The sequence below is a fragment of the Octodon degus genome, unplaced genomic scaffold (genome assembly GCF_000260255.1).
Source record: "Octodon degus isolate 3935 unplaced genomic scaffold, OctDeg1.0 scaffold00079, whole genome shotgun sequence".
Taxonomy (NCBI): domain Eukaryota; kingdom Metazoa; phylum Chordata; class Mammalia; order Rodentia; family Octodontidae; genus Octodon; species Octodon degus.
The window spans coordinates 7,197,604-7,208,400 of NW_004524655.1; the positions used below are offsets into that span (position 1 = coordinate 7,197,604).

Consider the following 10,797-nt stretch of genomic DNA (forward strand, 5'->3'; position numbering starts at 1 on the left):
GACAGGTAGGTAGGAAGCTAGGTCCAAGCATGGCAGGATGACATCGAGATGCAAATACTTTGACATTTTCATGTTGGGAACTTTTCAAAATAGCATGTTAAGGTGAAAAAATGACACAGAGGAGAGGAGCTGAGCAGATTTTGAAATTGAAGATCATAAAGGCTGAGATAGGGTGGGAAAGGGGAGGAAGCTGGAAGGAAGCCAGGCCGGGCAGGTGGCCCCCACTCAGGTGCAGAGAAGCCCCTGAACTTGCCCAAATGCAAGGTTCTGTGGTGAGGTTTGGAGGCTCAGAGCCCGGCTCTGGAGCTGAATAGACTTAACTCACCTCCCAGTCCAGTTAGTGTGTGACAGGACTCTGAGAGGACATCACCTCTCTCAGTCTTGCTTTTCTTGTCAAAGAAAGAGGGAGAGGATGGAGGGAAAGGAGCCAAACTAGCCCTGCCCACCCTCCCTTCTTCCAGAGCAGCTTCCTGTTTGCCAGCTATCTGGATGGGGCTCCATATAACTTTTTTTTTTTTTTTAAATAAATCTCCAAGTGCTTAGAGACAAGGACACCTCTGGGCACTGCAGCCCAACCCTCAGCCTCCCTCCACTGCAACCCAGCTGCTCCCAAGGCAGGAACTTTTTAAGATCTCCACTCCAGTGTTCTTTGTTCACACAATGAATTAAAAACCAAAGCACTTCCTTCAAAAATAGTTTATTCCACACATTTCCTGGCAGGCTTTCTGCCCACCATTCCAGGGGAGTAACTCTTTGTGGCCTTGTTTTTCTTCCAAAGCCAAGAGGACCTTCCTGAAAGGAATGCTTCCTTTCCAAAGCAGCATCAGTCTCCATCCATCCCAGGCCCTGGGTGGGGCACAGGAGAATTCAGCTTTCTCTCGCTCCACCATCATTTGCCAGAACTGTCACCGGCCACTGGCAACTGGACATCCTCAAGCATCCTGGCTCGTGGAGGCTTCTCTGGGCAGCCTTGTCAGTGTCCCTTTCTGTCTGGGATAATGATCAGTGTCCTCATTCGCTGGGTGGTGCCAACACCCCAGGACCCCATCATGGACAAGATGGGAGGGACCAAAGTGTCTGAGGCCTTGGATACCGTATATTACCAAGTAAAGGGGGTGTATTGCAAAGTCCTCCCTGAGCACATCACTGTGGGCTTTACGGTCCAGTCCTGGTCACCATGGCAACATCCCTCGGTGCTGGATCCCACCAAGGCAATAAGTAAGGAAGCGAGAGGGACTCAGGAGGCCCTCCAAGGGGAAGCCAGGGGCCACTGCTGGGCTGCAGGTCTGGGAAGCCTTCCTCTATGTCTGCACCCCCAACTCATACAGGCACCAAGTGCAGCCTGGCTGGGTGCCGATCCTTGTTCTCCTTAGAGGACAGACACTGGCCAGGCACTGGGAGCCATGAGAGACCCATGCAAATGCCCTGCTCTGTGGCATCTCTTCATTTTGCTTCCTTTCTTTCCCAAATGGAGAATTTGCTAGTGAGGAAGAGGCACAACCCAACAATAGGATGGTCTGTGTGCCTCACTAGGGTCGCTTGGAGTATAAACTACCAACTTAGTCTCTTAAAAACAATTTAGGTGATTAGGCAGTATTGAAGCTAGCCTCGTACAAAAATAGGTTTTCTCTAGTCTGGTCTGTGGTTTTTCCTTGTTTGTTCTGCTAAAATAGACAACACGCTTAAATCAAGTGCTGGTCTTGGAATAAAACATAAAAGATTCTAAAACATAACATAAAACCAGCTAACAACCACCTGGACCCTACACTAGGCACTGAAGAGCGCAAGGATTTCAGGCTGGTCTGGTTCAGTTTGATTCACTGGTACAGCTAGAACACTGTCTGAAGAGATAAATAGAACTTCTCAGAGTGGCAGGGAGTTGACTCCTGCTTGACAGGGGCACTTTGAGTCTTTTATTGACAAGGAGTTGGCTGGGGACCAGTAGCTCCACGCACAGTGGAGTGGTTGCCCAGGACTAGTGTGTTGTTGTTGTTTTAAAGTAAGTCCCAAGATCTGGTGGGGGTCTGTGGTGGGTCAGTGGGTCATGTGGCTTCTCTTGCTCGTGGACCTGGGAACAGCTGGGTGCAACTCAGGTGGAGGCCGGGCTGTCCATGGTGGACAGCAGCTGAACCACCTGGGCCCGCTCAGCTGGGCTAATGAGCTGGCTCAGGTACACGGTGCAGTCCATGGCCACATCTGGGTTTTCCTGGACCAGACTGTTGGGGAAGAAGAGAACGGCAGGAGTTACTCTTGCCTTTTACCCTGGTGGCCGCTGGGTGGCACAGTGACCCTCCCAGGGTGGGCTAGAACTCTGAGCTCCTTTCCTGCAGTGGTCACCAAGGGTGAGGCAATCTTATGAGGCAGGAGGGACTACTTCCTGGGAGTCACAAAGCTTCTCAGTAGCACCCTCCTTGCCGTCACTGTCTGCGTGACGGGCCCTGACTTGCTTGAACCTCAGCTTCATGTCCCGGACAGGGTCCAGGAGCCCCACTGCTGCTTCTCAGGGAACCCCATTCAAGGGGGAGGAGTCTCTCAGGAAAGACTGCCCAGGGGATGAGATATGGGCTCTCCAATCACGCAGGCTCCAACTGAGACTTGAGACCCATCACCATATAAAACCCGGCAAGGACCCCTCCCCCCACCTCCCTGTGGCGGCCCAGGACTCTGTGCCTCACCTGGGCCATTGTGCAGGACAGGGCTGAGGGGTGGTATGCTGGGGAGTGCTCTTTTCACTAAGGCTGCCCGGCGCAAGGCTGTGGACCTCAGCACAGAGGGCACCATAACCAGTGAGGACCCTAGGGACTGCTCTAGGGTGGGGTGGGACAGCGGGAGACCAGGCCAGGCTGGGTACTGCCAGTCACTCAAGGACAGGGCGGGACACTCACCCGCGGATGGTCTTGAGGACCGCATCGCGCTTCAAGTACTTGATGTTCTCCCAAATGGCCGAGTGCTGGCTGTCACCCCCCTGCCACTGCTGCTCCAGCCACTGCACCACCACTTGGTTATTGTCCCACAGGTAGGCCTGGGGAGGGGGAGCATGGGCTGCTCAGACTGGGACTCTACTATAGGACAGGTCGCCGGCAGCCCCCTCCCCCCACACCCCGGGCCTACCTTCACGGCGCCCTCGGTCTCCACGAACCAGCGGCGCAGCATGGACTGCAGGTGCTCGTGGCTCAGCTCGCCGCTGGCCCGGAGGATCTCCCGCTTCACCAGATCCTCCAGGAGGAGCCGGCGCAGACGCCAGTACAGGAAGGTACGTGATGTCCTCCACTCCAGCACATCCTGCATGTATGGGAGCCAGGCCTGAGCCCTGGACTCAGGCTCTGCAACATCCCAGTGCACGGGCCAGGAGGGGTCTGGGGAGGCTGAGGAAAGCACGAAAGCACAGCCACACTCTGCCAGCACTGCGGTACTGCCTCCACCACTCGGACCAGCTTGGGTCATGCGGGGCTGAAGCCAACTACAAAGGACACCTGGGCAGGGCCGACGGGGAACGGGGGGGTACCCTGGGGTACAGGGGTCCTCAAACCTTCCCCAGATCTGAACTGGCTCAGCAGTCGTAAACACATCAGGCCAGTGGTTCCCAAAATGTGGCCTATGGGACCTTTGAAGGATGTGGAAAAATAGTAGCTCCCTGCCCCCCATTCAGGTGTCACATTCCGGTGACTCTGGTGCACCATGTGAACTTGGAGAAGTTTTTAAAACTTCCCAAGGCATCTTCAGGTCAGCCAACTTTAAACCCTGGAACCCCAGTCTCCTTGGGGTGTAGGAATCGGGACCTCAGCCGGGCACTTCACATCCCCACGCCCTTACACAGATGGTGCCCTTCTCCAGCATCCGGCCGGGCGTGTCGTGCAGCTCGGCAAACTGCACCGCCACCTGGTGGTAGATGGGGAGGAGCAGCTCCTCGCGGGCCTTCAGCTGGGCCTCCAGGTCCTTGCGATCTTTGTCTGACAGTTGGGACATCCCTGGGGCAGTGGGGGGAGACAGGCCAGTCAGGACATTCCAGGAGAACAGGGAAGAAAGTCACTGGAAGGTGGGGTGGAGGATTTTTCTTTGAGAGGGCACAAAAATGCTTTCAGGACAAGCCTTGCCCCCTGAGACCACCCCTAAAGCAGCTTGCGGGTGCTGTCTCAGAAATGCATTCACAAGCACAAGCCAGCATTCTCCAGGCAGTTTTGGATGGACTTCTTCCATCAAGCCCACTGCGCTTCACACCCAACCACTGGTTATTATTTTAACACATATTGCAAAATACAGTGAGGGGATATTATAACAACTATGCTGATTTGATAACTCAGATGCACTAGATTCCCTGAAACACATATCGTCAGAGCTCACTCACGAGGAAACAGATTATGGCAATAGTCCTGTATGTAAGCTGGTGGTTAGAAAGCTCCCATCAAAGATTCAAAGAAATACTACCAGCTCTACATAAAAGCAGAAAATTAAGAGTAGACCTCCCAAATTACCTATGTCAGCTTTTCCCTGATGCCAAACCAAAGAAATTACACACACAGACACACACACACACACACACACACACACACACACAGAGTAATACATTTTGTGATCAGGACAGTCATAAACACATTGCCACAATGTGGACACCTAAGAGGGACATCTGAAGAGAACTGCGCCTACAGACTACGCATGACACATACCTCGCATCTGACTGGAAACTCTAAAGGGATGGGCCCAAAATGCTTCAGTTTTTACGCTTTGTGTGTGCCAAGAAATACATTTCTATGGCATTACAGGTTGAACAGCCCTAATCCAAAAATCTGAACTCCGAAGTCTGAAAATCATGAAAACATGGTGCCACGAGAGGAAAATGCCACGCTGACCTTGCAGAATGGCAATCACAGTCAGAAAGCAGCTGCTCCGAAACACCGTACGAGCCAGCTATAGTGCCTGTAACTCTAGCTGCCTTGGAGGCTGAGGCAAGAGGGCCACAAGTTCAAAATCAGACTGCGCAACTTCGTGAAACCAGGTCTCAAAAAAAAAATTTAAAAAAGGCTGGGATAGAGAGTGGAGTGGAAGAGAACTTAAAATTCGCGAGGCTCTGGGGTGTCTTAAAAATGTGCATAAAATTACGTTTATGCGGTGTGCAGGTGCAGGCAACACATAACAGTTTTCACATTGATGAAGATAAGAGCACCTCTGGACAGAAGGGGGATGAGCCCTGCCTGTCTGCTTTGTGAAGGGGGGACGTCCGTCTGTCCTCATGCTTCGTTGTATCAGCACCAGCACTAGCTTAAAATCTACTAAAAAAATTGTGTCGTGTTTCAGCTTTTCTAACAAATAATATACCACAATAAAAGGATGTCCTGGGTCTTCCGCCCTGAGATGTCCCACTGAGGGTGGAAGGTCTTTGGTCCCATTTTCAGACAAGGCATACCCGACCTGCTCACCTGTATTTTTTACTATTAAGAAAAGATTCTGTTGAAAACGTGAATTTTTTTTTTTTTTTTAAATCTCACAGCGAGGGCAGCTGTGTTTGGCATCTCTCCACCCTATTTATTCTTCTTCTTGTTATTATTTTATTTATCTGGTCCAGTATTTCACTACACAACTCAGACTCGTAGTGATCCTCCTGTTTCAGCCTCCCCAGTTCTGGGATTACAGGCATGCACTACCACGCCCAGTCTCTGTGGCCAGCTCACTGGGCCCAGGGTAGGCCCAGCATGGCATGTGGTACCAGGGATTGAACCCCAGTCGCTGAGCTTGCCTAGGCAGGAGCTTAGACCGCTGAGATATCTCCAAGGCCCTCTCCACTTCATTTTCAAGGCACTAGACACTGCCCACGACACAGCCTCGGGAGCCTCTTACCAAGCTGTTCCACGAGATTCTTGGCTGCGGGGTCGATCCTTCTCAGGGTCTTTACCAGCTCCTTCTTTCGGAACTTAATCTCCACCGTTCCCTCCGGCTCCAGCACACCGCCCCTAAGAAGAGGACAGACTGCATGGGGCACAGCACAGAGAAAGGGACGGCAAGTGGCAGTGGCAGAAGTGGGCGGGGGAGCTCCATGGTCTGCGTGTGGGCTCTCAGTCCCCGCTGACCTGCGGGTCCACTCACCAAAGTCCCTTCCTCTCTGGGCCTCTGTTTCTAAACCCACAGGAGGAAAGACTGAGCTAACTTTCTTTTTGGCAGAACTGGCGATTGAACTCAGGCCCTTGTGCTTGCCAGGCAAGCGCTTATTCTACTGAGCCATCTCCCAGGCCCCTGATCTAACTTTCAAACTAATGGTTTCTGGACTCTGAAGAGCTCTTTGGATTTTACAAACATTTGTTTTTCTCCATGATAACCTAACTTTCCTACTCTGTCCATAGGACAGAAACCTTTTGGGCTTTCCTAATTTCTGCTCCCATAGTCAGGAACTTGGTTTGCAGTTTGCAGTTCCTTAAAGCCCAGCACAGTCCCATATGAATGGCCCTCTCAGTCCAACCTTCTAACTGTCCTTCAGCCTTTCCTGCCCCCTTCTTTTGACTGTTTGGAAGCTCCATGTGACTCTAAGTTTCCTAGTGGCCCGAGAGAAAAGATAACAACAACCTTAGCTGAGGTTTCTCAGGATCTTCAGTCTTCTGGGAGGACTAGACTCAGCTGGCCCGTGAGGGTCAGGACCACGAAGGCAGAACAGGCCTGGCTCATCTGCCCCCGGGCCACAATGCCCAACAAGATGCCAAACACACAGTAAGTGTCTACTGAGTAGAGAATGAAGGACACGATGGACACAGGCACAGAGAGCCGAAGTGTTGGGCAGAACACCCCTGGGGCTGTCACACCCGAAGCTCACAGCACAGTGTTCACTGAGAAGGCGCAATCACTGTGCCGCAGGCCTTGCGGGCATCTTCCCTTCTAGAAGAGCACCCAGGATACTTTCCCCCTAAAGGAAGTGCCAAGGGCGCTCTCCCTCAAAGAAGCAGCATTCAGGTGAAGACCCAGGTCAGAGTTAGATTTCAGATTTAGGAACAGATTAAATATGAAGGCATTCATCCCGCCTTCTCTTCAGCTGATATTTCCTGACAATAGCCAGCACTGTGCTAGGCCCTAGGATACAGACAACACTCGGGGACTGGCGATGTCAGGGACTGGGTAGAGTAGCTTGCCTACCATGGGATTGCAGCCCTAGAACCACCACCAAGAGAAGAGACACACAGCACGTCACACTTTCTTTCCCATCCTGGTCCCCTGGGAGCACAGGCGCTTTTGGCCCCTGCTGCCCCTTTTTATTTGGGCAGGACTGTGGACTGAATCCAGGGGATTCGTCATACTACTGTGTTTGCCTGAAAATGAGACCTAGCTAGAAAATTATCAGCTTTGAAAACTAGAGATACAAAATGCCAGCTGTAGGCCAGGGAGATAGCTCAGCAGCATAAGTGTCTGCTTGGCAAACACAAGGTTCTGAGTTTGATCCCTGGTACTGCAAAATGCCAGCCCCAATCACATCACCTCAGCTGCCACTACAGAGTAGCCACAGAGCAAGAGAATAGTAAGGTATGATTTTCCTTACCACAAGTGGTTATTTTTTTGGTTAGGTCCTTCACTGAGGGAAACACGGTGGGTGGGCAAGTGTTCTCCCACTGAGCTCCACCCTCAACATTTTTTTTTTTTTTTTGGCAGTACCAGGGATTGAACTCAGGACCCTGCACTTGCCAAGCAAGAGCTTATTCTACTGAGCTATCTCCCTGGCCCCTGGTCCCTGACCCTTTATAGTTTTCTTTTGAGGTAAGCTCACATTAAGTTGACCAAGCTGACCTTGAACTCAAGATCCTCAAGCCTTGGGTGCTGAGTAGACTGGCTGCTCTTTATTTATTTTTTGATTAGATTTTTTTGTCTGCCTGTGTGGTCCTAGGGCTCAAATCCAGGGAACATTGAGCTGTATCACCACTGCTTTTCATTTTTTAATTTTGAGTGAGGGTCTTACTAAGTTGCCCAGTCTAGTCTCAAACTTGGAACCCTCCAACTGCGGATTCCCAAGTAGCTGGGGTCCCGGGAGTGTGCCACTATGAGTAACATTTTCTAGAGTGGGGGAGGGTGCTCATACAGGATCTTGCTATGTTGCTCAGGATGCTTTAAATTCATGGTCCTCTTGCCCCAGCCTCCTCGGGGCTAGACATACCCATTGTGCCTCATTGATCTTTTCTATTGCAAATTCTTGCAATAGAAAGAGGTGAGTATACATTATGGAAGAAGATACAGTTCCTCCACCACTTCCTGGCACCAGCCTCTAGCTCTGCTGAGAAAATCCTATTACAAAGGAGGCTCCTGTCCTTTAGGAAATGACAGCAGCAGTCCCCGTGGTCCCCAGCCAGGGGCCCGGGGCAATGAGTGTAGCGACACACCCACCTGCTCTCTTTGTCTGCATACATCTCTATGCACAGGGGGTTGATGGTGGTGTCCAGGACCACCCAAGACCCCCCACGGAGCTCTGCATAGGGTGGGAGGTAGATCAGGATGGGCTGCTTGTACTGCCGGAGGCCGTCCACGATGTAGGACCCAAATTTCAGCACCTGGTCATACATGTCTGCAAGGCAAGACAGCAGTCCGGTAAGGGGACCCTAGGTCCTCATCTGTCCACACAAAAAACCACAGCCACAGTTGTCTCTGGGAGACTTGGACAGCACCGGGGACTGACTCAGGTGCAGACTGCTCCCTAAGTGGCCGTGGGACCTTGGACAGGTCACTCACCTGGCATAGGCCAATGTCTTCATTTGTAAAGGGAGGCACAGGAAGTGACCCACTTCTAAGATCCCATCCACCTCGGATTTTGTGGCCTCCCTCATGACTGTCTCCATCCTCCTGTGTGTTTCAGGCATACACACCCCTCTCTGACCAGGACCTGGGCCCTTCTCCCTGGCTGTGGGTGGCATGGCCCTCATCTCCCACCAAGACCCATCCTCCAAGTGCCTGGGCCCCCCATATGACACAACGCAGTGACCTCATCAACTGTGAGGGCGCTGTGTGCTGGGGCTCAGCACACTGGGTCCTCTCAGAGCCCTCTGAGGTTGTCTCAGCCTCATCCCCTTTTTCTTACCCCCTTTCAAGAATGATGGAAACTGGGGCTCAGAATGGTCAGCCTGCCAGCAAGGGTGCACCACAGAGCTGCCCACCCAGTTCCCTGGGGAGCCTCTGAGTTGCCACTCAGCACGTGACCTCCTGGAGGTCACACGGCTCCAATGCTCTGTCCCTCATCCACAGTATGAGGTGGTGTCACTAGAATGGCTTCTACCCCTCAGGGTGTAGAGAGGCCCAACCTCAACAACAAGGGGACAATGGGAGGGAGCCAAACACCGGCACCAGCACGCAGGGGGACCCAGACAGAATCGGCCTCACCTTTCATGCCCCCAGAGAACCCCCGCCAGTTGGCAAAGATCATCAGGGGCAGCTTCTCCCGGTTGAAGTCCTTGATGGCCTGGGCCGTCTTGTAGGCTGAGTCGGGGAACCACACCTGGCCTGCCTGCTGGATTATCTGTAACACAGAACTTCCTGGATCAGACAGCAGTGCCAGATCTGGGGACAGAGCCACAGCCTCACCCCGAAGGGCATGCCAGGTGAGCCCTTCTGGCACCAACACCAGAGCCAGGCTCCAAATAAGGGTCTGAAACTCATTGTTTGGGCCCTGAGGGACCCTCTCCCTGAAGTCCAGGGAGGGTCCCTCTCCCCAACTGAGAAGGCACCAAGCTACTCAAGGCCAAAGTGGGCTTTTGCAAAGCCTTCCCCAGGACTCACTACCAATCTCTCCTCAATTCCCAGGGTGGGTGGTGGGCAGTGGCCAGTCACAGAAACAGCAGCAAGGTGGGAGGCAGGAGGGGTTGTAGACCTTTATTACCCCTCAGGAAGCAGCTAGTACAGAATATTATCTGTCCAACAGGGGGAGCTAGAGAGACAGGCCGCTCCTGCCAGGGCCTAGGTCCTGCTTCTCTAACAAGTGGCTGGGGGAAGGGATGCGTCACCGGCCAGGACCCTTCCTGTTGACAGAACAGCTAACCCAGCAGCTAGGGTTCCCAGTGCCTCACCTTGGCCTCAGAATCCAGGTTCGCAGGGTCAGCAGGGATCGCCACCTCCACGGTCCGAGTTTCCGTGGCAATCACGCCCACAGGAATGCCCCCCAGCCTGGAAGATGAGGACATAGGAGCTGGGCAATGGGAGGCGCCCAATGCATTGTGGGGACGGCAGGGTCTGTCCAGCCAAGGTTGCAAGCAGCGCTGGGTGTGGGGCTGAGGGTGTGTGGAGGAGAACCCTGCTCTGGCAGTTACTTTACCGAAAGGCAAAAGAAATGCTCCCAAGTAACAAGAACCTCCTAAGTTTGGCAGAGCTCTGATGCCCCTGCAGAGGAGGGGCAGAGCGGTACAGTGGCTGAAGCAGAAGAGCCAGCAGGACTTCCCATGCGGAAGGCGCTAGTCTCCATCCGCACCGATCAAAATGTAGCAGTGAGCTGCAAACACTACTGAGGGCTGAGCTATAGCCAGTCAATGCCAGATGCTGGATACGTTGTCCTCTTTCCCTTAAACTGCTTTTTATTTATCTATTAATTTTTCAGTGCTGTGGATGGAACCTAGAGCCTCACCCAGGTTGGGCAAGTGCTCTGTCACTGAGCCTCCCCACCCCTAGATTTCAATTCCGATCACCACACAGGTCCTGCAGTTACCATGCTGCGCAGTACAGTCACAGACAAGTCACATGTGGAAAGGCCAAGAGATGCTGAGCCTGATGGAGACTCAGCTCAGCAGACAATGTGACATCAGTAGTTGTCACCACATCCTGCTGGCCAGCTCCCTGTTGTGCATGCCACCC

General features: G+C 52.8%; 1 protein-coding gene across 1 annotated transcript in view; it reads right to left on the reverse strand.

The window, feature by feature from the left end:
* Positions 1-654: 654 nt before the first annotated feature.
* Positions 655-10,797, reverse strand: part of Acacb (acetyl-CoA carboxylase beta) — a 185,526-nt gene continuing 175,383 nt past the window's right edge. Inside the window, exons 44-51 of the mRNA XM_004636347.2 lie at positions 10,020-10,116; positions 9,337-9,472; positions 8,350-8,527; positions 5,833-5,945; positions 3,814-3,968; positions 3,112-3,282; positions 2,886-3,022; positions 655-2,216 (exon numbers count right to left, since the gene is read on the reverse strand). Of these exons, the coding sequence (XP_004636404.1) occupies positions 2,090-2,216; positions 2,886-3,022; positions 3,112-3,282; positions 3,814-3,968; positions 5,833-5,945; positions 8,350-8,527; positions 9,337-9,472; positions 10,020-10,116 (1,114 nt within the window). The 3' untranslated portion in view covers positions 655-2,089. The remainder of the gene's footprint in view (positions 2,217-2,885; positions 3,023-3,111; positions 3,283-3,813; positions 3,969-5,832; positions 5,946-8,349; positions 8,528-9,336; positions 9,473-10,019; positions 10,117-10,797) is intronic.